At 43.6% G+C, this 27094-nt stretch overlaps 1 protein-coding gene across 1 annotated transcript in view; it reads left to right on the top strand.

Moving 5' to 3' along the window:
• Positions 1–1388: 1388 nt before the first annotated feature.
• sgms1b (sphingomyelin synthase 1b) overlaps positions 1389–27094 on the top strand; it is a gene marked incomplete at its 3' end in the record, with an annotated part of 80415 nt that continues 54709 nt past the window's right edge. Inside the window, exons 1-3 of the mRNA XM_084323251.1 lie at positions 1389–1461; positions 3788–4333; positions 7088–7313. Coding sequence (XP_084179377.1) covers positions 3805–4333; positions 7088–7313 — 755 coding nt within the window. The 5' untranslated portion in view covers positions 1389–1461; positions 3788–3804. The remainder of the gene's footprint in view (positions 1462–3787; positions 4334–7087; positions 7314–27094) is intronic.

The raw sequence follows: 27094 nt of genomic DNA, 5'->3' as shown, positions 1-27094 counted from the left end.
GAGACTGTTATTAATGTTTTATGCTAATAAATATTTTAAAGAGTAGAGACACGGTGTGATTTTTACTATGATTGAAAATCAATTTAGACTAAGACATACAAAGAAGTAATTATCACAATTAGCGATTTTTTTTGGCTGGTAAAAAATCTGTTTGTCTGGTAAAAAAAATCAGATACTCGCCAGTTGGCTGGTAAGCCAAAAAGTTAGTTTCCTCCCCTGATGGTTAGCTTACTGGGGGGTCGGAAACTCAAGATTAGCCACTTGCAGACGGCAGGGAGAGGCACAGGGTGTGACGTACTGTATATTTTAGTTGATGAAATATTTTATAAATCTATTTTTTTTATTTATTTATTTTGAGGCCCCTCGTCACTAGAGGCCCCCTGTTTGGGGTGGGGTTGGGTGGGTGGGGGGGGACTGTACATTGGAGGTGGGTGGGGTGGGTGGGGGGTTTGGGTAGGAGGGGTGGGTGGGGGAATATTGACAAAACCATACTTCGTCATTTACTGTACATTGGAGGGGGTTGGGTTGGGACATTTACAGGGGCCAGTTTCGAATTGCAGTCTCCCGTAGGTGTTCTTTGAGAGTGGTTTTAAAATTGGGTAGTGATTCACATTCCTTTACAGCTTTGGGTAGGGCGTTCCACATTGATGTGGCATAATTGCGAAACCTGTTTAGTCCCTTGTTTGAGCCGAATCTGGGTTTAACATGATTTGTGGAGCTCCCTCTGGTGTTGTGATCGTGTAAGGCACGGGAAAAAGTACGTCGCTATGCCCCTGTATGTGATACAGTTTCAAACAACTAATTAAAAATGTACATTCTCAAATATTTCAAAATAATTTAATGAGAAATCTGACTAAATATTTAGATTTTAATCATTATTTAGGCTTAGACAAAGTTGTAGGTCTGTCCTTGTTAGAACTATAAGACTTTTAACTACTGAACCCTGCATGGACTCTGGCGCACTACAACAAAATACATAAAAATGACTAAGAAAGTCACGTCTTGATCAACTAAGACCAAACTGACTAATCAACTAGTCAGAACAGCCACAATCAAAAAAAATTATAAAACATGATACGATCAATCAATGATAAATATCAACACACTGCCCACTGCTCAGACCGAAGGCTAGTGATGTCAAAGTGAAATGTCAGAATCTAAATTTGTGTGCGTGCGTACGTGCGTGTGTGTGTGTCGATCTATCAGGAACTGAATTTTCACCAATTCCTTTATCTCTCTTCTTTCAGGCCCACTCCATCCATTATCAACAGTCTGTTCAGTTAAGGTGTGGAGGGAGTGACTCACAGATTCCATCTGGTAGCTACCGATTGGACCTGGTAGCAGCCAATGGCCTTCCTCCATCGTGATGAGTAATCTGACCTGAGCAAGGCTGTGGATTGGTCGTATCGAGCTGTCAATAAACCCTTTGGCCACTCCCCTCTCCATTTCCGATCTCCTGAGGTGAGTTTTGGAGTTGTGCGCATTTGATTTAATTTTATGTGTTTTTTATTTGTTAAACTTGTCTAATCCCTGACAGGGACTTTATCCATGCATACATTCAAAATGAAGATCACAACAGTCATAGGAGTGTACCTTGTTAACAGTAAAATCATAATTATAACAATTATTTTGATTGATATTGAAATCAAGTTCAAGTATATGAAATGCTTTTTTCTGTTTTGCTCCTGAGAGTGTGCTAGATAAAAATAGATAAGTATAAAATAGAAAGTCAAAAGTACGTAAACAAGTGTAAACAAAAGTGTTCAATATACATATATACAATACAGCAGAGTGAGTTGTTTATTTAAAGTGAGTGTGTACGTGTGGACAGGGCACGAAATTAGTGCCCGCCACCTGCTAATGGCGGGCATATTTTAGGTTTGGCGAGTGACACTGAGAGGTCTGCCCGCCACCTGGCGTGTAGTTCATATCGATACTCTTATTTTGAAAATCCTGTGCGGGTCTCATTTCCGCCCCAAGCGCAGCTCCAGTCATAATATCGATGGCTCTGGCAGTTAGCAACGTTCGGTTCATATGATACTCTTTTAAAACCTGTGGCAACGAGTCATATCCACCCCAGTCCGTGCTTCTCCTCGTATCAACACAGAGGCAGTCTGCTCTAGTCTACTGCGGACCTCCGTGAGCTAACGTTACTGTTTAAACAATGACCCAGTCAACTATTCACTTTTAGTTTAATACATGACGAGGCATTGTCTAACGGTATCTAGCTGGCTAGCTACTGATAGCTGCTGATATCAACAAATGCTCCAGCAATAGTTGAGTGCATAATACCTCCGTTGAAGTCTGTTCGCTCGGTAGGCAACGTTAGCTCACGTTAGCTCTATATGTCCCAGTAAACCAAATAGTTCACTGAGGCGTTGTCTTAACGTTATCTAGCCGGCTAGCAGTAGCTACAGATAGCTCCTGATATCAATGTCTTATAACATTGATTTGATGCGTATTCGAGCTGCGGGCATGCTGAATGTGATTTGACCAATAGGGTCCAGCTGCAGCGCCGGATAATTGATTTGATGCCTATTCGAGCTGCGGGCATGCTGAATGTGATTTGACCAATAGGGTCCAGCTGCAGCGCCGGAGAATCCTGGCTGCATCTGGAGGCTACTAAGTATACACACAGACAGTGGAGCTGTTTGCAGATAGTGAGAAGTCACTTCAGAGAGAGAGAGAGAGTACAAATTTAACTCTGGCCTTTTTAAGTGTCTATTCTTGAACGTAATAGCTTATCTACTTGAAATGTACTGAATTTTTTTTTATATATGTGACACAAAAATGCGTATTTTTTTTGGCCGGTAAGAAATATGCTTGGCGAGTAGAATTTTCCCATCTACCCGCCACTGGCCGGTGAGTCAAAAAGTTAATTTCGTGCCCTGCGTGTGGATGTGTGTGCTGTGAGTGTATTTGATGGTTTGTTACATAGTGTTATTGTCATTGAGCATCCTGATGGCCTGGGGATAGAAGTTCCTTCTGAGTCTCTCTGTGCTGATTGATTATTAAACACGATTACTCAGTGATTTTTAGAACATCATATGATGAAGACTGAATTTGTTTTACCTTTCTTCACCAAAGGCTGCCTTTCTGTCATCTTCTAATCTATAAGTTACCAAAGACATTTAAAAATAACTGGAGAAACGTGCCGTGGCTCCCTCCTCCCTCTCAACACAAGTTGAAACTACTGTTTGGGGGGAGGGGCAGAGCACACTGCTGTGGAGGAAGGATGCGCTGCATTTACAACACAAGTTCAAGTTTCAAGGTTCTTTATTAGTTGTCATACAGAAGTACAGAATACTTTTATACAAAATGCTTCTTTCTGTTACAAAAGTATTCTGTACTTCTGTATGACAACTAATAAAGAAACTTGAAACTTGAAGTGTGCTGTTGTAGCACAGCTGTCGCATCCGAGTGCCGTGCGTTCGGCAGGTCCTCATCAACTCGTGAAGTCAGTTTACCACCAGGAAGTTGCACTTGAATGGCCACCTTTCACCTTTTTATGGTGCGAACATACTTACTTAATCATGAGACATCATGGAGTACCATGAGACATCATCAGAATTATAATGATGTTGGCCTGCTGGGATAACAAAAATCTGGTCAAACCAGGTCAAGAAAGAAAGGTTGAATAATCTGCCTTGGATCAGATTGGTCCTGACTTTCCTAACTAGCTTGCCCAAACACACTATCAACTTGTATATACCATTTGGTCATATGATACATTTACAAATTGATCATGACCGACTGAACGCACCATATGTCTCCTTCTCTCCCCCAGCACCCAGGAGTGTCATCATGAAGAAAGTTTCCAATTGGTCAGGAGAAGATGTGGTCCGTTGGCTTGGCGACCAGGGGCTGCAGGAGTACTGTGATTCGTTGAAAGACCTCAGTGGGCAGGCTCTGTTAAACCTCAACCAAGCAGACTTCACCACTCCGCCGCTCTCCCTGGTGACCTCAGATGGTGGGAAACAACTCCTGGAGCGGATCGAGACCCTGCAAATCAAAAACCACATCCAGGCGCACAAAAACGGACACACTGTTGCGATTAACGGATTAAACAGGAAAGGCCTGCCGATGGTTATGATCGACTACGAGGCTAACGGGATTAACCGTTTTGCCAAGAGTGCCTCCACAGGAGGAAGTAACAAACACAACCCTCCTCATCTCAACGGAATCCGAAATGGATTGGTCGGGAATGGATTTCACCACCACAGCCACTATCACCAAAGCGAGCAGTACGATACTCCCAAAGACAGAGTGCAGGTCCATATTCCGACTCCAGGTCTTTCTGACTCCAGTCGCTTGCCATTCCCTGAGGAGTGGGGTAAGATGTCAGATTCTCTATGTCATTGACCCCCATTAATTCCAGCCACGATCGTGGTGGTAGGTAGATTAATAGGTAGGTAGGTGGATAGGTACTGGTAGTTGGATATGATGAAGACTTTATTTCACGTGTATTCGTCCCGCGAATTTATGGTACGGCCTCCACGGTGCGGTACGCGCACCCATGCGACGAATACGCCTCACAGCGCAAACATACCCATATGCAGGCACTCGCAAGGTCCGTGTGAGAACAGCGCGCGTGGCCGGGCACACCGAGCTCAGACTTCAGAGCGGCGAAAGTGCACGGAGGAGAATGTAGCACATTTACATTGGAACAGCTGCAGGGTCATTACAGTTTTCTTTCGTTTTCTTGTGCGCCCAATAACGTTAACCAAATGAAACCAATGGAAAGAAACACACACGTGTCGCCGACACACACGCGCGCGCCAACAAACACATCAACATTCTCCCCCGCCGGACTCACAGGCACAATCAAATAAAAAGAAGAACCTACTTTTCCGGACAGATCATCTGAGCTCCACTGTGTTTAAATCCAAATAATCCTCTGCCATTGTTGTAATATGTCATCTGTTCTCTAGTATTCAGTCTGGTCGTGAAGTTAAATTCTCTCTGGAAGTGAAACTGAAACTTAGCAAGGATAAGTTTAAAGGGGCAGTAAGCAAGTGGATGCCTGAACACAGAATGACACCAGTATCACTAATTACCACGGCAAGCCTATAGAAAATTATTCTATTTAATAATAATAATAATAATAATAATAATAATAATAATTATTATTATTATTATTATTATTATTATTATTATTATTATTATTATTATTATTATTATTATTATTATTATTATTATTATTATTATTATTATTATTATTATTATTATTATTATTATTATTATTATTATCATAAATATAATATATAAAAAAATAAAAAATAATAATAATATTAATAATAATAATTATAATTTTTTTTCTTCTGTTGTACCAAACTCGTACCGAACCGTGACCCCAATACCGAGGTGCGTACCGAACCATGGCTTCTGTTTACCGTTACACCCCTAACATATACAAAACAACAACAAGAGTACAATAACAAAAGAAACAAGGCCAACAACATAGATTAAAATACATTACATAAAGGCATCGGTTCCAATGTTTCCACAAATCAGAGGAGTACCTTGTATCACTTTGTTTTACATCACTAATGGCACCTTGTTTTTTGACTCTATAAACGACACATAAATGTAAACATCAGGTTCCTCAGCAGATCATGGAAGGTGGGGACATTTGTAGTCACAAACAAATGGCTTGCACTAGTCCGTCTTGGGAGCTTAAGGAGGATCCTAAATGCATCATTATATGCTACCTGCAGCTTTTGAATTTTTGCTGTGCTATAATTACACCATAGGTGTGCAGTATAAAATGGAGTACAATAGGCTCTGAACAGGCTTATTTTTACATTGTCTGTAGTACACATACCGGTATACAATTTTCGTACCAGCATATTGGCCTGTGCATACAGTTTTCAGCACTGGCACTGCACATCAACATCATCATCACACATGTTATCAGTGATATTGTGACCCAAATATTGCATACTCTTCACCACATCTAGAGCGCAGTCAGACAGCAAGAAGGAGGGAAACTTTTGCTTCTGGTCCTCCTTAGTTTTCACTAAGATAGGTAGGTAGGAAGGTAGGTAGATTAATAGGGAGGTAGATGGGTAGGAATGAAGGTTGGTAGGCAGGTAGGAAGCTAGGTATATAGATATCTAGGTAGACATTCGGCATAACACAAAGAATCTTGGGATCCATGGCAACCAAAGCCTTGTATGTGTATAACAAGTTGTGAGTCTGACTCTGAGGTTGTTGTCTGAAACATGTTTAACCCATCTAGCACTTAACCCTCTCACTCCCAAGGGTTAACCCTTTGTCGTGTGGCAGTGCAAGGGTTAACCTTCTGTATTTTCACAGTGAGTGTTAACCCTTTGGTAGTGTGGTAGTGAAAGGGTAGCTTTGACTTCAGAATGTTATTGAGAAACAAAAGCTCTTCTCTTTCTGACAGGAACTGTATTACTTGCCTGATGCCATGCGCTTAATGAACACCTACAGCAAGCTGACTATTCTCAGGATGAGAAATTCTTTTATTCATTGCCGTCAGTCCACTCCACTTTCTTTTTGACTGGGACAGTAGAAGGAGAGAAAGGCTCAGAGTGACAGAGTAGTGGAGACATGGGAGAGGAGGGGGTTCCGGCAGGATTTGATGGTGTACATGTGGCTTTAGATACAGTACATGTTTATTCCCGTGTCCCAGGGCAGCTGTGTATGTAAAATAAGGTGCAGTTCCGTTGACAATGAATGAGTCATTGGTTTTGTGGAACCATAAAACGCTGCGTTAAGTTCTCGCACCAAAACAAGGTTTATATATTCTATTATTGCTAACCGGTGTGAATCTAAACCTCGTCTGGGTTGTAATCGCTCACATAAACATTATATGGACACAGAAAGCGGTCCTCCACTCATTGCCTTCATGCCATAAACTGTATGGATCCCCCATGTTTTATAATGAGGGGGGGGGGGGGGGGGGGGTTGCTCCTCTGTGTTATTAGAGGAGAAACATTTCGGGGGTCCATGTTGACAGTTTGGGAACCCCTGCTCTATCTAGAGTGACAAATCTGCCCATTGAAACAAATCCATTTTGCACGCTTCATTAACCCCTTCCTGTGCTCTCTCCTCTCTCTAGGTAAAACGGCAACAGCATTCGTCTATGCCATGATCTGCTTCGTCTCCACCACCATCATGATTTCGGTCGTCCACGAGCGCGTCCCTCCAAAGGAAGACACGCCCCCTCTGCCGGACAAGTTCTTTGATTTGTTTGAGAGGAAGGAGTGGGCATTCACCATCTGCGAGGTTAACGGCATGGTGCTGGTCGTGCTGTGGCTGTTACAGTGGGCTCTGCTCAAATACAGGTGAGAGGAGTTTGTGTGTATTCTAGGTAGGGATGCATTAGGGCTGGGCGATATAACGATAAATATCGCGATATATTTTAATAATCGATATCGAATATCGAAATTAAAAGAAAAATCGTTCAGTGGACAGACTTGTCTTTCTTGCCTGCAACTTAAAGTAATGGCTTTGCTTGTCCAAATGACAATACTGACCAAATTGAGATTTATTTTTCTCTTGTCCATTTATTTTGTTTGCTTTCTAATTTAAAATACAGTTTGAAACCGTCTGTACACAGTAGGCTATGTGTGCTAGCAGAACTAGACTTCAGTCACGAGTCACGGTGCACATGTGCGGTGGTTTGTCCACCAAAAAAGCGCCAAAAGATCGAAAATAAACTAGCAGAGCCAGAACTGTTCAACTCCCCTGGAGCCACAGCCAGCAGAGAAGCCGGTTTACTTTAGCTTTTAAACAAGCTGCAGCCTGAGAACTGGAGTGTGAGGGGATGTAACACAAGATGGCGGCAATGACACAGAATTGCTGCAAAATAAACATACAGCTGTTGTTACATTTTTTTTTTCTTTTTTTTAATACTTATAACAATTAGATAATTATCGATATCGAGAAATATGATAACATTATCATATCGTTATCGCGATATGATTTTTTTCCATATCGCCCAGCCCTAAGATGCATAGAATATCGGTATCGGAGAATTTCCCAGATACTGAAATCCGATACCAAGAAACACATCTCCCCTGCCAGAAATCAAAGCAAAGTGACTTGATTTGCTGCATTTCTGACACGTTAACTCGCTCTAATGGAGAAATGTATTATATCTCAATAATCTGTGTCCAATGACCCCAAAATGACAGTCTAAGTCTATATTGTTCATGGATCGGGTCGGTACTCGAAAGTCCAGGTATCGGTATCAGGACTGAAAAAGTTGGATCGGTGCTTCCCAAATTCTACGGCTTATCCCAAGTAGTAATTATTTGTGAATAATGGAGTCTCAGGTGTGGGGTCCAGCGTTTCCGTTAGCCGGTAATTACCGGTATTTGGCCGGCAAAATCTGTTGAAGTCCGACATATTTAATCTCTCCGGTCATAGTGTCCGGTGAAAATAGTTCCCTCTGGGCACAGTTTGATTATTTGAATTGTATTTGGATGGGCTGGAGTTGGGTGAACGAAACAATCATTGCGTTTGTTGTCGTTGCTTCGCTCAGCGAGAGCTTGCTGCTGGATTTGCGGAAGGCATGCAGCTGCAGACCCACATAACCCACCAGCTTTGCTGGCACAGTGCGGTCCCCAGACCTGGAAAGCTGCTCTGCGGGTCTGCAGCTGGATGCTTCTTGCAAACTAACTGCTGCCGGCTCGCGCTGATAACAGCTTTCATTGTTGGACCGGCTGCTTGGTGGAGCAACGATGAAACGAATGTAATGAATCGTTCGTCGCATGGGCTATTTAATTTTGGCCTGTTTTGGTACGGTTCGGGTGATCAAGTTGTGCTTGGAGGGAGTTGTTTTCACCGGACATTATGACCAGCACCAAGTCGTTGGGAGGTGGAGAAATACATCACGCAAACCCGGCCACGATAACGTTGCCGTCTCTCTCTGCAAAATTTCTCAGTTCTTCGCTTGATATAATTAATACAAATGTCCAATATAACGGAATTCGTTAGCTCATAAAAATGTGATTATAACAGACTGCTGTTTAGTGTCGGACCGACTGCCCACATACGCGGTCTATTTTATTTCAAGTCAGCAGCAGCACGGAGTATCGAGGGACTTATTTTATTTGGAATATATTAATGACTGTATACGCAAAAGTAGCCTAGTTTTAAATAATAATATTATAAATCTACATGCCTTGAGGATGACTTTATATAGTCTGCCTATAAATTGTTTTAAAGCTCAATAAACTATGACCGGAATTAATCTCATTTGTCCGGTAGATTGAAATCTTGCAGGTCACGGAGACCGGCAACAATTTTTTCTAACGGAAACCCTGGTGGGGTCACGGACATGGTGCTGCAAGACACAATAATATCTAACCTAGCTGTAACGTAAGCCTGTCACCTGGTGAGGTGCCTAACCTTACACACTACCTCGTTCTTCTTGTGTGCAAAGTTTCAACGTGGCGGGTAGATACGAGCTATGGTGTAGATCGATTATTTGAATGTTCTCATAAATAAATGTCCTTGTCTGAGAATAACCGGTTTTCCAAAATTAATGAAAACGCTGGCAGCGATCGAAGCCTCAAAGATCAGCCATATTCTGTTTGTACTATGTATACTTGTGCAGTCCACTGTGTTTGTTGTTTCAACAAAGGGATTTAGTGAGAAGTGTTTTACGTGGGTGTGTCATTAGGAAAAGAGTTAATTTTCATTGTTCATTGTTTAGGCATTTAGTATTCGGGGGTTAACGGTTAGGAAAAGTATGTCAATGTAATCCAGGGAAAGTACGTCAATGTAATCCACTCACAAGCAATGTGAGAATTCAGACTATACTGTTTGTTGGGAGTTTGTGAGTCGTGTGCTCAATCCTCATACAGTCTCAGTAATGAGTGGTAGAAATTGTTCACTGAAATCCAGCTATGAATGCAGAAATTAGGGCTAAACGATTCAGGGGGGGAATCAATCATGCAAACATGTGTTTTTCCGTCTGTAGAATATGACATGCAGGGCAGGGCTTCTCTGTAGAATATGACGTGCAGGGTAGGGCTTCTCTGTAGAATATGACATGGAGGGCAGGGCTTCTCTGTAGAATATGATGAGGAGGGCAGGGCTAGCTTCTCTGTAGAATATGACGAGGAGGCAGGGCTTCTCTGTAGCACCTCATTTAGAATGGTATTTGGACACGTTTAGCCTTTTATCAAATATTGCAGCTCCTGCGATTTGGATTTTGCGTAGCAGGCACGCATTTTGACATCAAAGTATGACGGTACGAGTTGGTTGTTACTTTAAAATCGGCAAAAAGGGGCCAGTTATCTTTTATTTTTGTATTTTCTTTATTGGCCGAGCCAATCAAGACATTAAGCTGGGATGACCGTTTGCTCCACCAATTACAAAATGACCAATGATATTTTAACGTCATGCCCCACTGTGTGGACCTAGAAGTGGCTGCAGGAAGTGTCCCACATCAATAAAGCCCATGTATCTTTATTTCATCTGTTGTGCTCTCAGACATGGCCACTTGCTTGTGGGATTATATTGACTGGAAAGTCCTATTTTTCTGGAACAAAATGAGGTGTAGCACTTTGATATACATTTGAGTGACGAAATATGAACGCTTGTGATTCAATAGCGCTAGCTACACATTGGGAATTCAACCTCAAACCATTTGGAAACGCACTCAAGAATGGGGGTGTGTGGGTGTGTGTGGGCACTGTGCAGTCTATAAACCTGGCCTAGGAAAACCTTAACCCTTTCACTGCCGCACTACCAAACGGTTAACCCTTTCACTGCGACAATTCACATAAGGTTAACCCTTTCACTGCCACACAACAGCCGGTCGACCGTCGGTTGTGTGATAGTAAAGGGTTAACCTTCTGTCGTGTGGCAGTGAAAGGGTTAAGGGAAGAAAACACCTCCAATTATTATCTGCTTCTACAGTTTCAATTAGGGATGCCCCGATCACGTTTTTTGCCACCGATACCGATCACCGATCGTCGTGAGCCATATCGGCCGATACCGATCCGATACCGATAGTTTTTGATTAAAAGAAAATTAAAAATTATTTTATATAAATTAAATTTTAATTTTTTTTTATAAAATATATATATTATATAATTAGACTTGTACTTGTATTATCTGCGAGACATCGCCACCACGCAACAAGCTCCACTGTCTGTGTGTACTCTAGTAGCCTCCAGCTACGGCCAGGATTCTCCGGAGCTGCAGCTGGACCCTATACTCGAGTAGCCTGCAGCTACGGCCAGGATTCTCCAGAGCTGCAGCTAGACCTATTGATCATATTCAACAACATGTCCTCAGCTCGAATACGCATCGAATGAGTGTTATAAAACATTGATATCAGGAGCTATCTGTGGCTACTGCTGGCCGGCTATATAACGTTGATACAGCGCCTCGGTGAACTATTTAGTTCAGTGGGACATTTCGTTTTGAACAGTGAGCTGGCGTCAGCTAACGTGAGCTAGCTGAGGTATCATACACGTCTCTACTAGACTTGCTGGAGCGTTTGTTGATGTCAGGAGCTATCGGTAGCTGGCCGGCTAGATACCGTTCGGTTAGACAATGCCTCATCATGTATTGGACTGGAAGTGAATGGTTGACTGGGTCATTTTGTAACGGTAGCTAACGTTAGCTAAGGGAGACGCCGTCCTCCCGTCCCACTAGACTAGACCAGTGTTTACATGCGCACGGGAGGGGCTGGAGGGAGGAGCAGACGCCGCACAGCTCCCGGTGTCTGAGACAGAACTCAGCGCGACGAGCGAGTGAGATCGGTTTTGACGATCGGCGAAAATAAAGCATTATCACTGATCACCGATCGCATATTTATACTGATTATCGGCCGATAACGATCGGTGGCCGATCGATCGGGGCATCCCTAGTTTCAACAGCTATGTTCTATAGTCTATGTTGTTATTAGGTCGTCATATTGTAATAACAGACCTATAATGAGAACAGTTGTATTACCCGACTCCAGGGTTAGAAATTTAAAAAAAAATTCAATGGCTTTTTTTGCCCCCCTTAACACTTTGGGTGCCGGGAAACGCTTAAACACGTCATTCCCGGCCATGCTCAAGTTACCGAAGACGCTTTACAGCGTCTTTGATATCAATATTTCAAAAATCTGGGATCGGATTCATATGTCCCCTCCGCTGGCCTGAGATCCACCAGGAGGACCCACTGAGCTCTCTGGCGGTTCAGGAGCGCCATCTGGTGGCCGATCGGCGCAATCGCTTAACAGGAAGTGCCATAGAGGTTGTGCTGGACGGCCGTATTACTTCCGGGCACTCGCTATAGGTCCCGGCATTCTAGCTTGTCACAATACACAGCGATCGATTGCCAATGACTCGATAAACAACATGATTTGGACGTATATACCATTATACAAGCTGGAGATGGACCGGGTAAATCTACATCCCATAATGATAAAATGTCTACTCTACGATGATCGCCCAACGGCGTGCGGAGACTGGGGTGAGTTTTAGCGTGTAAAGTTACCGTCTTCGATACTAACTGCTATTATCAACATTTGACCCACATTAGATGATTGGTATAACGCTGCCCACGGAATTATAAACGCCCCCTAGCCCATCCGGTCAACATCAGATGACGTGTAGTAACTTCTAGAAGTGCGTCTAGTTGGAATTATTTATATCGCGCTGATTGCCATAAAACTGTATTGCATCATCAATATAATGTATTTGGGGCTATAGATCACGTTCTGGAGAAAGCTGCACAAGGAGATGAAAACATACTTATACATTAGACCATACTTTACTATGAATATGTGAATGAAAAAGTTTAACGTTGCTACACAATAAACAATACATATAGGACTTTGAATGGGCCCTAATAATGGCAATGTAGCAATAGAATTTAAAAAGTTATAGCCCTGCAAAGAAGGGGACTTTCTCTATAGACAAATAGAGCCGGCAACCTACGGTTGATAATGAATTTAACCCATGGCAGCCAAAGTGTTAATTGATTTTCGGGGGCTTTTTTTGTATTTCGGGGGCACAACATTTTTATAATGAAAATTAACACTTTTTTTTACAGTCTTCGTCCCTATGTTTGATAACGTAATGTTAATGTCTCCATATATAGGGCTCTACGCTAACTGTTGGTGACAGGTATACACAACTCGGGTTGTTAGGGTCACGTCATTCACAAATGGGTCACGTGGTGTCGTAGTAGTAAAATCAGCTGTTCACCGGCGTCTTTCTGGGACAGTAACGTTGAGGGAGTGAACGGGGGAGTCACACTTTGCTGACCGCACGTACGCTACACTATGATGAATCAAACCGTGACTCATTCTATTTTTTGATACTATATGAACTGTTTTTAACTACAATAAACTAACCAAACACAGTATCCTGGATCCGTGGTTATGTGGCGAGCGGCGCGTCTGGCAGGTACCATTATTTCCCCGTGTTAGTCTCTCGGTGACTGCAGAATGTTTGGATAGTCACCATACATTTGTCAGCAAAAGCGACACTGAACGAAGGATTGGATCCACGAAAGGTCCCGATAAGTCAGACATTATTGGACGGAGCAAAGGAGCAACGCGCGCATGTAAACAATGGGATGATCGCACGCACGCACAAAGGACCGGACCGATCCAGCATACGTCAACGGATTTGCGGTAATGTAACCCGACCCGTTGCGCAGTGTGGACCCATGTTGGTTCGTTTGGAACAATTTTGAGCTGGTTCTACCTAACTAACTGTTATTATGCTGAAACACGCTGTGGATGTGTGTGCGCAGCCCGCCGGGCAAAACTTCTATCATGCGTGTGTGACAACAAACAATTGACGTGCGCTGCACTGCTCTCTTGCCGTGGCTGATATATGTGGCGGGTTTTGCAAATGCGTTGAACGTTGGAATTGGATTCTCATGGCTTGTGATAACTTTCTTGTGCTTTCAAAATGAGTGATTCAAATGTTGGGAAACAGGACAAAGAAAAGAGAAAAATAACTCTCACTGCAAAAGCTCTTGCAAACAAAGTCGAATCACTCCAAAAGAAATGCAAAGGGAAAGTGGAGGAAATAAAACGTCTGATAACCTCTGTCAGAGAGCTCATGGAAAATGAGCAAAATGTTGCACTGGTTGAAGCACAACTTGACGTTTTGATGCAGGTGTCTGACAGTGCTGATGAACTTCATGGCTGTTTGGTGCCTCTTATTCCACTCGATGAACAGGAACGGCAAAATGACTGGTTCTCAAAGGTCAATAAACATAAAGATGGGTTCATTAGCGATGTTAATGCCTGGTTTTCAGTAACCAAAGGAAACACACCTCAGTTAGAGGCTCATAACAGGCCTACTGAAATACAGCAGCATGAGGTTGCAGAGGAGGAAAATGGAGAGCATGGGGGTGTGGGAAATGTGGAAGTGACGGGGCCTCAGTTGCACAGTACTCGTTATGCTCAAGAGGATGTTCAACCAGGGGACAGCATATCCAACCATAGTAGCAAGAATTATGGTTCAAGATATTCTAGATCAGGGATCGGCAATAGGCGGCCCGCGGGCCAACATTGGCCCGCCAGCAATAATTTCTGGCCCGTCAGATTATTTTGAGAATATGATATTTATTTGACGCACGGGAAATATTCACTCGGGACGCCAAGGTATCTTTTATTGTGAAGCTGTATCTATCTACCGGCAGTCATCAAAAGCATGTCTGTCACTATAGCCAATTGAAATGCTAGAAATGGTCAGGTGGACTGGGAGAACCAATGGAATAGTCCCACCGGGCCCTGTGTCTATTTCCCTAACGCACTTTCACTTCCGCGTTCGAGATGCGACTCGCGAGCGAGTTGAAGAAAACAAAACAAACATCTTTGGATAGATTCTTTGCAACGGGGAAATATAACGCTTCTTTTAATAAACAGGAGCCATACTTAAAATACGGGTTTATCGTAACAGGTCGGTGATTCTTGCGTGCCGAGCCGACGTCCTCTCTGCATAATGTGGCGACAACAACAACAACAACAACGAGGCAAGTTGGCAGATAAAGTAGCTGCATTCAACGCCAATCTGGAATTGGAGGGCGGCGAGTGGATATGACATGTTTCAAACATTAGCAGGGATTTTGGAGGACTTAACAACAAACAAGAAGGTATGGTGAGTCGTGTTTTCATGCATTCTGATCTGTTCATCACCCGCCGGTGTTCTGCAAAATTCTACTCTTCCTCGAATTCTGCTGCCAGCACTCCTGCGCGCAGAACACCGGCGCCGCGGTGATCTGCAACAGCTGAGAGCTGTTCATGAATGAATGGATGAGTGAGAACTTGTTTGGCGGATTGCAGAGTGGGTGCAGTGCAGTGCGGCGCAGTGCACACGGTTGTTGGGGGGATGCAGACCAGAGAAAAACGTTTGTCTTTTTTCAATATCAGTATATTAAATTAGCCATTGTTTTTGATCCTGGCCCGCGAAGCAACGGCTTGGGGAAAATCTGGCCCGCTGCAAAACCTAATTGGCGACCCCTGTTCTAGATCAAAGGTTTCCTCTAATGCATCCACACGCCTCAGAGCCGAGGCCGACATGGCCGCCTTAATGGCTCGGCAAGAGTTGCTTGAACAAAAGCATGCTCTTGAGGACCAGGAAGCTCACATAAAGAAACAAAAGGAACAACTTCAGTTGAAAGTGGACATAGCTGCATCGGCAGCAAGGCTAAATATTCTGAGAACCTCTGGGTCAGGGGTGTGGAGTGCTGCTTCTCGTAAATCGGATGGAATGGAATCCTACTTTGAAAAGGGCCTCAACATTAATGCAGAGACATTTGTATCACACAAGGATGGAAGAGGACAACCTGCATATGTTGGAGGCACACGACCAAAGCAAAGGCAATCTGACGGAGCCAAATACCTCCAGAAGCCCTCAGCACTCACACAGACCCAGACTGTGATCTCAAACGCTACAGAGTACCCAGCGCTCACACCAAGACAGAGCACGGTCCCAAAGACTACATGGCCTCCATTGTCTGTGCATAGAGACATACAACCTGTTTCCAGGAACAACAGCAGTGAGCAGAACAACATAATGTCTATTATGCAAAAACAAAACGACCTCACTTCCATGTTGGTGCATCAGCAATGCATTGCTTCACTGCCTAAAAGAGACATCCAACCATTTGAAGGTGACCCTCTGCAGTACCATGGCTTTATACAGTCCTTTGAACAGACTATAGAAAGGAGGACTGACAATGCTGTTGATTGCCTGCACTATTTGGATCAATACACCAGGGGGCAGCCTAAACAACTAGTCAAAAGTTGTCAACATATGACTGATGGCACTGGATATGCTACGGCGAAGGCTTTACTCCAGGAACACTTTGGGAACGAGCATGTCATAGCATCTGCTTACATGGACAAAATCTTTGCATGGCCAGCTATTAAGTCGGAGGATGGGAAAGCCTTACAAACATACAGCCTATTCTTGCGCGGATGCTGCAATGCCATGAAAGACGTACATAATCTATGTGACCTAAACACATCTGCAAACATGCTTGCTGTCATCAAGAAGTTGCCCTACAAGCTGAGGGACAAATGGCGAACAGAAGCATGTAACATCCAGGAAGGACATCGCAAACGTGCTACATTCACAGATATTGTGATTTTTATGGAGCGTGAGGTGAGAATCGCTACAGACCCTGTATTTGGAGATATACAAGATGCTCCAGTGGTGGGGGCTTTCAAGGAAAGTGGCAGAGCTAGACCTGTGCCTTGTCTTCAGGCTAGAGGGAGTAGTTTTGCCACAACGTATTCCCAGATTGAAAGGGATGCTCATTGGGAAAACAAAGTTAAGGTTGGATATGAGAAGACTTGCCTTTTCTGCAAAGAGGGTGGACACACACTGGAGTCATGCACTCTATTGGAGAGGAGAGCTCACAGCGAGAAGATGGAGTTCCTGAAGAGGAATGGAGTTTGCTTTGGATGCTTGTGCACTGGGCACATCAGCAGAGAGTGCAGGGAACGTCTGTCTTGCAAGACATGTGGCTCACGACACCCCAGCTTGCTTCACATCCACTCTAAAGAAAATGGAGATGCAGAGAAAGGCAGGATCAACTCGGACAGGGCAGTGGACAGAGCTCTAGTCGAAATCCATACCGGTGGTCTCACTGGGGCCGGTGATCAAGATTGCAAACTCGCCATTGTACCGGTTAAGGTTAAATCAAGCAAAGGTCAAAGGTCAGTGGAAATCTATGCCTTTCTAGACCCAGGGAGCTCAGCGTCCTTCTGCACAATGGGTCTGATGGATAAACTGGGACTCTCTGGGAGGAAAACAAGGATCCTTCTACGTACCATGGGCCAAGAAAAGGTGGTTGACAGTTGCATTGCATCTGACTTGGAAGTCGCTGGATTGGACAGTGACCAGTACTGTGCAATGCCCAAGATCTTTGCACAGCATCAAATGCCTGTCAATCAAAGTAACATCCCACAACGGCAAGACCTGGAAAAATGGCCTCATCTGAAGCATGTCTATCTGCCACAGATTGATGCAGACGTGGAGATGTTGATCGGTCTGAACGTTCCCAGAGCCTTAGAACCACTGGAAGTCATCGGAAGCGTGGATGGAGGGCCATATGCGGTCAAGACGATGCTCGGATGGACTGTAAATGGACCACTTGGAGGAGATGGCAGTGACAATTCTGAGACTCAGTCTGCAGTCAGCGTTAACAGAGTCTCTGCTGTCACTCTTGACGAGTGACCAACAATTCAAGACAGACTTCCCTGAAAACAGCCAGGATGAACTGCAAGGGCTGTCAAGAGAAGATTGTAAGTTTCTGGAAATGGCTAATGAGACTGTGAAACTGGTTGATGGCCATTATGTCATTGGATTGCCACTGCAGGACAGAACTATCATCATGCCCAATAATCGTAAAGTGGCAGAGCAGCGCACCCTCAACCTGAAGAGGAGGTTTAACAGGGACGTGTCATTCCATAAGGACTACACTGCATTTATGGACAACCTGATATCCAGTGGATACGCAGAGAAAGTGCCAGCTACAGGATTGGACCGAAGTGACGGCAAGGTTTGGTATATCCCTCATCACGGGGTATACCATCCCCAGAAAGGAAGGATCCGCGTTGTCTTTGATTGTACAGCATCATTCCAGGGTGCATCGCTCAATGCACATCTCTTGCAAGGACCTGACCTGACAAGCGGGTTGGTTGGAGTCTTGACCAGGTTTAGGATGGAGCCCATTGTTCTGATGTCTGACATTGAGGCCATGTTCCATCAAGTTCGAGTGCCAGAGGCAGATACGGACTTGCTCAGATTTCTCTGGTGGCCCAACGGGGACTTCAGTCTGAATACCGGATGGTGGTCCATCTGTTTGGCGCAACATCATCACCAAGCTGCGCAAATTTTGCTCTCCGGAAATGTGCCGAAGATAACAAACAGCTCTTCAGTGAGCAAGTGTTTGAGACCATCATGCACAATTTCTACGTTGACGACTGTCTTGCTTCCATAGCCTCGGAGGATGAAGCCATATCCCTTTATCAGGACTTGATAACCCTCTGTGCCAAAGGAGGCTTCCATTTAACAAAATGGCTGAGTAACAGTCGCCGTGTGCTGGCGGCAATTCCAGAGGAGGAAAGGGCAAAATAGGTTAAAAACCTGGATTTGGACCAAGACATCCTACCAGTTGAGAGGGCATTGGGAGTGCGTTGGTGTGTCCAGTCTGACACCTTTGAGTACAGTATAACCTTTCAGGACAAACCACTGACACGTAGAGGAATCCTTTCTACTGTCAGCTCTTTCTATGACCCTCTTGGGATTTTGTCCCCTGTGGTTTTCACAGCCAAGAGGCTTATTCAAGACCTTTGCCGGAAGGGGCTAGGGTGGGATGATGTCATACCAACATCTGTGGCACAGGAGTGGGTCGACTGGCTCAAAGAGTTACATCTGTTAGAGGGCTTCCGTGTCAGACGATGTTTAAAACCGCCCAACTTTGGAAAAGCAACCAGCGCCCAGTTGCACCACTTTGCCGACGCAAGTGAGGAAGGATACGGTACCGCCACCTACCTGCTGTTGCGCAATGACCAATCTCAGACTCACATTGCCTTCGTAATGGGAAAATCCAGGGTGACACCTTTAAAGCCTGTGACAATCCCACGTATGGAGTTGACTGCGGCTGTTGTGGCAGCTCGCATGGACAAGCTATGGAGGAAGGAGCTAAGACTGCAGCTGCAAGACAGTGTTTTCTGGTCAGACAATACTTCTGTGCTGAAATACATCAAGAATGAATCATCAAGGTTTCGCATCTTTGTAGCGAACAGAGTCACGCAGATCCTCAAGATGTCCGACGCATCCCAATGGAGGTATGTGAATACAGCGCACAACCCTGCAGATCTTGCCTCCAGAGGCATGAAAGCGGAACTGTTCCTCAAGGACGAGATATGGATATCTGGACCTCCATTTCTCATGCAACCAGAAGAGACTTGGCCTGTTAACCCAGACAACTTGGGAGAACTTCCACCCGGAGATCCAGAAGTTAAGGTGTCAGCCGCCATTGTCTCCATGGAACAAAAGGAGGATGATGATGCCGTCACACGTTTGATCAACAACAGCTCATCTTGGAGACGTCTCACAAGAGTGATGGCATGGATCCTGAGGCTCAGAGCCATACTTCGTAAAAACAGGAAGAGGAGAGAAGTCACCGGAGGTGCTACTCAGCCAGCATCAAATGCAACTGAACAGAAAGACGTTCTCGACAAGGAGACTCGGCTCTCATTGAAAGAAATCAAAGAAGCCGAACTGGAGATAATTAAGTTCAGTCAAAGAAGAAGGTTCTCTGAAGAGTTCTCTTGCCTCCAAAGGGGAGAGTTTGTGAAGGGGAACAGTCATATTTACAGGCTCAGTCCCATACTGGAAGATGGTGTGCTGAGGGTCGGAGGCCGACTTAGTAAGGCTGCTATGCCCGAAGAGTCTAAACATCCAGCCATAATAGCTAAAGATCTCCACATCTCAGACCTCATCCTACGCCAGATACATCAGGAGGTTGGCCATGGCGGTAGGAACCATATGTTGTCAAAGCTGCGCCAGCGCTATTGGATTCCTGCTGCAGGTGTTGCCATAAGGAAGATCATTTCCAGATGTGTCACCTGTCGTCGGCTACACGGAGTTGCAGGTCAACAACAAATGGCAGACCTGCCCAGTGACAGAGTTTCAACAGAAGAACCTCCGTTCACTTACGTCGGAGTTGACTATTTTGGTCCATTTGAAATCAAGCGTGGTAGGAGTCTTGTGAAAAGATATGGAGTGATCTTCACATGTCTGGCAATAAGGGCTGTGCACATTGAAGTTGCCTCATCGTTGGACACAGATTCGTTCATCAACGCCCTGCGGCGTTTCATCGCGAGAAGAGGACAGATCAAAGAGCTGCGCTCTGACAATGGAACAAATTTCATCGGTGCAGAGCGTGAGCTGAAACGAGCTATTGAAGGATGGAACCTGGAGCAGATCAATGATATGCTCTCTGTGAAAGGAATCAAGTGGACATTTAACCCTCCTACCGGATCACATCACGGGGGAGCATGGGAGAGGTTGATTCGTTCCATCAGGAAAATTCTGAACTCCACTTTGAGAACACAGAGTCTGGATGAGGAAGGACTCCATACAGTACTCTGCGAAGTGGAGTCAATTCTCAACAGTAGACCTCTCACTAAGGAATCCACAGATCCAAATGATTTGGAAGCCTTAACACCCAATCATCTCCTGCTTCTTAAAGTCAAGCCCAGCTTACCACCTGGTCTGTTTCACAAAGAGGACAGCTATGCATGCCGAAGATGGAAGCAGGTGCAGTACATTTCTGATCTGTTCTGGAAAAGGTGGATCTGCCACAATTACAGGAACGACAGAAGTGGACAAAGATCAAGCAAAACTTCCTCCCCGATGACATAGTGCTCATAATGGACGATTCCGCACCACGGAATTCCTGGATCATAGGGAGGATTACAGAGACAATGCCAGACAAGAACGGACTTGTGCGACAGGTCCGGATTAAGACCCGGACCAGCCTTCTCTGCAGACCTGTGACGAAGATTTGCCTTCTTCAGGAGTCGACAGAGTCATGGAGGTTTCGCTTCTTTCCCACGACTTTGGATTTACTTGATTCTGGGGGGGGGGGGGGGGGGGGGTTCGATTTAAGAAGAGTATCAAGACCTTATGAACTATGAACTCCTTGCGCACAAAAAAAAATCGCAAAAAAAAAAAAGTGGTGTTTTATATTAGTTGAAGTATTGGTAATTATTACTGTGAAATGAGATTATGTAATAATTAGGGGCCGGCTTGTTGGTGACAGGTATACACAACTCGGGTTGTTAGGGTCACGTCATTCACAAATGGGTCACGTGGTGTCGTAGTAGTAAAATCAGCTGTTCACCGGCGTCTTTCTGGGATAGTAACGTTGAGGGAGTGAACGGGGAAGTCACACTTTGCTGACCGCACGTACGCTACACTATGATGAATCAAACCGTGACTCATTCTATTTTTTGATACTATATGAACTGTTTTTAACTACAATAAACTAACCAAACACAGTATCCTGGATCCGTGGTTATGTGGCGAGCGGCGCGTCTGGCAGGTACCATTATTTCCCCGTGTTAGTCTCTCGGTGACTGCAGAATGTTTGGATAGTCACCATACACTAACCTTTTTCCCAAGGAGCACATGTGCTCCTAAATAAAATGTTAATAAATAAAATCTAAATACAAATTTAGGAGCACACAGAAATTTAAGAGCACAGTGACAATTGTTCAAGTAACACACACACACACACACACACACACACACACACACACACACATGATGTGTGACATCATGGCTTGGTTTCATGTTTTGAGGTACTGTTGTGGAAAATGTGTATGGGGTGGACTAGTTTAATATAGGTCAACTAGCAGTGCTGAAAGACGGTCTGGCTGACGTTCTTAAAACAACTTGGACAGATGGACATTTCAGTACGGCACGTTGTGTGCTTGTAATCTCGTACATCGTATCGCTTTCATATTTTGTTCTTTTCTCTCTTTCATACATACACAGCACACACACACAGACACAGCACACACACACACACACGGACACACACATACACAGCACACACACACAGACACAGCACACACACACAGACACACGGACACACACATACACAGCACACACACACAGACACAGCACACACACACAGACACACAGACACACACAGTCACACAGACACACACACACACACACACAGACACACACAGTCGCACAGACATACACACCGACACACACACACACACACACATTCCCTGTGACACAATACACACATACAATACACATACGTCTGTACGCAGACACACACACACACAGACACACACACACATACACACACACACACACACACACACACACACATCTCACTCTCTCTTCAATGTTCTTAATGTTTTACATCATATCGTGTGTGTACATCATATCTTGTTTATCTCTCTTCGATGTTTTAATGTTTTTATCTAAATCTATGTTCTTCTTAATGTCTTTATCTCTCTTCATGTTCTTAATGTTTTTATCTCTCTCAGATGTTAAATCTACGTATCATCTTAATGTACGTCATGTCAGATCTGACATGATATGATACGTCATCATATCTGTCATGGGGGGGCAGGACTGAGAGGGGATTTAGGGGACAAGCAGAGGGATTGGGAGTTAGAGTGTTTTTTGTTCAAGCTGTGGTGATCCTCTGCTCGATCCATAGCTTTTGCTGTTAAGAACTTCTTTTCCTAAATAAATTACCTACTTGTTACAATTGGAAATATCGTCTTCTGCTGTGTTAAACAACCATCAGCCACAACAGTACCTTCAATTATCTGTAAATAATACATACATACTCTATCTAAATAGATTAAATATTATTGTCCCTGAGGGCAAGTTGTGTTGTTGTCTTGATATATCTACAAATAGCAGACGAATAACCTGTTGCCTCTGGATCAATGAATGTCTAATATTGAATAATATTATTAGCTATTTTATTTTTAACATCCCTAATTCCAACAGTCAAGAGGCTTGTTTCAAATTGATACATGAAAAACCCCACACACGCAACGTTTGTGAGTATAGGCTCTGGCCAGATCGATCAATGAAATACGTTGCGCGCTCAGCGCTGTGGAATGAAGGAAATGCGCATTGGGATCGGATTTGGATGTTATTCTTTGGAGTTGTGTTACAAATGGAACGGTCTTTCCCTGCCGAACACAAGTTACTTAACGTTACACAGGTTGCGCTATGCAGATGCTTAGCTTGCTAACGTTAAGATAGCAGTGTAATGCTTGATGAAAGCAGAGCGCTCTGTCTGTGTTCGCATCCTCTCAAGTGCCTGTAACATGCAGCGGGCCCCGCCTCCCTCCCTCCTTGGAACAAACATTCCACCCAAAAACTGAATTTCAGTCCAGTTTCAATCTGAACTATTAACACTGGAGCTGTTTTGTAATCTTCACTCGTCTGTCTCGCACACTGCAAGTAAATGATTTTTCCGGTTCGCACACACACATATTATTAGGGGCAAATACGAGGGAAATGCTCGCACTGTAGAGCATATATATAATTAGTAAACTGTCGGGGCTTTTCTTGCCCCCCTTAACTGATTTTCGAGGGCATTTGGTCAATTTTCGAGGGCATTTTGCCCCAAGCCCCCGTTAATTTCGAACCCTGCCCGACTCTAAAATATTTATTTCACCATAGCCACAAAATAATCATTTCAGACTATGGTTAGGGTTTTAGCTACATTGTCATTGTCTTTTGATGTGATTTAAAAATGTCTAATGTGCTGAAAGTTTGATTATGGTGGAGCCGGTGTAAAAAGATTAACCCATATCAGTGTAGCCAATTCATTAAAATAAACTAAATACCAAACCAAAAAAACTATCTATAAACTCTAAACCCATTATAAAAACCAAATGGGATTTCGTTTGGAGAATCAGTAACTCACATGAGGAGATTAATATAATCTAAAAAACAGGAAGTTACCCCCAAAAACATTAAAGTGGAACGTGCCCACTTTGCACATTCAAAATAAAAGTGTATCCGTTTTTAAACTACTCATTTGAGATTAAAATAAAAGTTTCTGTTTATAATCTAGCATAATAAACATTGCTCTGCTACACATGCACATGTTATGGTTAGTTTAAGGTAACAGTGTGGTTAAGGTTATGGTTAGTTTAAGGTAACAGTGTGGTTAAGGTTATTGTTAGGGTTAAGGTTATGGTTAGTTTAAGGTAACGGTGTGGTTAAGGTTATTATTAGGGTTATGGTTAGTTTAAGGTAACAGTGTGGTTATGGTTAGTTTATGGTAACAGTGTGGTTAGTGTTACGCTTATCGTTAGTTTAAGGTAACAGTGTGGTTAGGGTTACGCTTATCGTTAGTTTAAGGTAACAGTGTGGTTAAGGTTATTGTTGGGTTAAAGTTATGGTTAGTTTAAGGTAACAGTGTGGTTAAGGTTAAGGTTAGTTAAGGTAACAGTGTGGTTAGGGTTACGTTTATGGTTAGTTAGGGTTTCGGGCGAGGTTATCAGAATTGAAAAGTGTCTTGTTAGTCTTGAGGTAACGGCACTTACCTCCCATGTGAGTGTCCTCGGTTCATTCCCAGCAGGGGAACTCGAATATAAATTTTTGAATATGTAATATATATACTTTTGTAAATGCGTCAATACACTAGGGCTGACCTTCGAAGCTTCTTTTGGCAATCGAAGCTTTGGGGCCGAGCTTCGATTTTAATTCGAAGCTTTGAGAGAAAAAAAATATATATATATATATATTAATTATAATATTTATTTTTATTTTTTTGTATCTTATGTTGTGGGACTTGTACAGCACTTTGGTAAACTTTGTTGTTTTTAAATGTGCTCTATAAATAAAGTAGATTAGATTAATTCATTAAGTAGCCCCTTTCGTGACTGTGACGCAGCCAACAAGGTTTCACTCGGCTGTGCTGCCTGGGTGCAGTGGGGCTGCTCTCACAGCCAACGACATGACATTACAGGCGCCGCTTACTTTCGTTTCATTGGAATGGAGGCGCAAGATTTTATCTTTTTTACTTCGATTTTTTTTTTATGTTCGAAGCTCATGCCATCGAAACGAAGCTTTGATGTATTTAAGACAGCCCTAGTAGCCATAGTGGTAGGCCTGTGGGAAATGCTAGTGTGAAGTGTGTTCCTTGGAAAGCTATGTTTAGAGTTCAAGTCAAGTCAAGTCAAGAGTCTTTATTTGTCACGGCATACAAGTATACAATGAAATGCGGGGGGTCTTGCCCGCAACGATTGTGCATAATACAATAATAATAATATAATAAGAATCCAATAGAACGACATTGTGCAATAATACAAGTAATCAAAGTAAGGCATATCGGTATATGTACATGAGTTTTTACAGAGCATGGTAGGACATGCTAGGTCCTGTGATAGTGCAATACACTGTTAGCTACGGATGAGGCACTGGGTCTTTATGTACACTGCTATACAATGCTATATTATATGTGCAGCTTTCTATTGTGGTGGTGGAGTTTAGATGCACTTTAGTCTGTGTGTGTAAATAAGTAATGTTTTTTGTGTTGTTTTTTATGCTGTGCGTTTATGTGAATGTTTGATTAGTGGTAGTTGAGCTATGATTATAAATGTTTCATTTTCGGATGTATGGAGGCACTGTATGCTTGGTTAAGTTGTGAATGGAGATGTAGTCATTTCACATGTGATCCAGGGACGTAGTGAGAAGTGGGCTGTAATTGGTCGAGATACGTCACGTGGTGTCAGGGGAACTAGTAAACATGGAGTTGCGGGAATTTGACAGCAGCGAAGGGAGACGATTGAGAGCTGGTGAGTGGATGTGTGTAAGCGATTTGTTTTAAGAATGATAGTAGTATTGTGGTAGTTATTGATTGAATGTGTGTCTTGTTTCAAGGTTTGTAACCTGTTGGAGGAAGAATTAAAACTTTTTGCAACTGAGTGGCATCCTGCTCGTCCTTCACCCAGCTGCGGGAGTAAAGCAGCACATTATACAATCTCAAGTTATACTATACTATTCTTAAAGTGACCTTTCCTTTTGTAAAGTGGCCATAAGTGTGAGCAGTGTGCAGCATGAGTGTGTGTGCTCATGTTAAAGTGGCTGCTAGTGTGTGAGCGTGTACAGTAGTGTTGTCACGATACTGGAATTTCGACTTCGATACGATACCTTGAAAAGTATCGATACTTCGATACCATTTCGATACCAAAAAAAAAAAAAAAAAAAAATTATATATGTATAAATATATATATATTTTTAAAAAACAAATTTAGCTTTTGTTGCTGGTTGATTCTCCTCAGCTTCTCTCTGGTACTATAAGAGCAGATAAATATAACGAGAGAGAGAGAGAGAGAGAGAGAGAGAGAGAGAGAGAGAGAGAGAGAGAGAGAGAGAGAGAGAGAGAGAGAGAGAGAGAGAGAGAGAGAGAGAGAGAGAGAGAGAGAGAGGAGAGAGAGAGAGAGAGAGAGAGAGAGAGAGAGAGAGAGAGAGAGAGAGGAGAGAGAGAGAGAGAGAGAGAGAGAGAGAGGAGAGAGAGAGAGAGAGAGAGAGAGAGAGAGAGAGAGAGAGAGAGAGAGAGGAGAGAGAGAGAGAGAGAGAGAGAGAGAGAGAGAGAGAGAGAGAAGAGAGAGGGAGAGAGAGAGAGAGAGAGAGAGAGAGAGAGAGAGAAGAGAGGAGAGAGAGAGAGATTTCTCCGGAGCTATGCTCGGAGCATTTATTAACGTTACATTTTCAATAACATTGCTGCTAATTGGACACTTCATGGAGGCGGCGTAACGTTGTGTCGAGTTCATGCGTGTACTAGTGTAGGATGGGCTCCGCTCGACCTAACGTTGGAAACGGGGTAGTTGTGTCGAGTTCATGCGTGTACTGGTGTAGTGTGGGTGGGCTCGCTTGACGTTACTCCGTTTCCATGAAGTAATTATAAATGGCCAGCTAGCTAGCATAAGCTAACGGAGGAACGACAGCTAACGTTAGCTAATAATAGCTTTGTTTACTAACTGAAGACAGGGCTCCCGAGTCCCGGCTGTGAGGGGGAGGAGGCTGCAGCAGGCAGCAGCTTGTGTCTGTTGCCGGTCTCTGAGGAGGAA

Source organism: Notolepis coatsorum (genome assembly GCF_963971535.1).
Source record: "Notolepis coatsorum genome assembly, chromosome: 10".
Lineage (NCBI taxonomy): Eukaryota > Metazoa > Chordata > Actinopteri > Aulopiformes > Paralepididae > Notolepis > Notolepis coatsorum.
The sequence above is the reverse complement of the archived record's forward strand: the minus strand, read 5'-3'. Positions and strand labels throughout refer to the sequence as shown.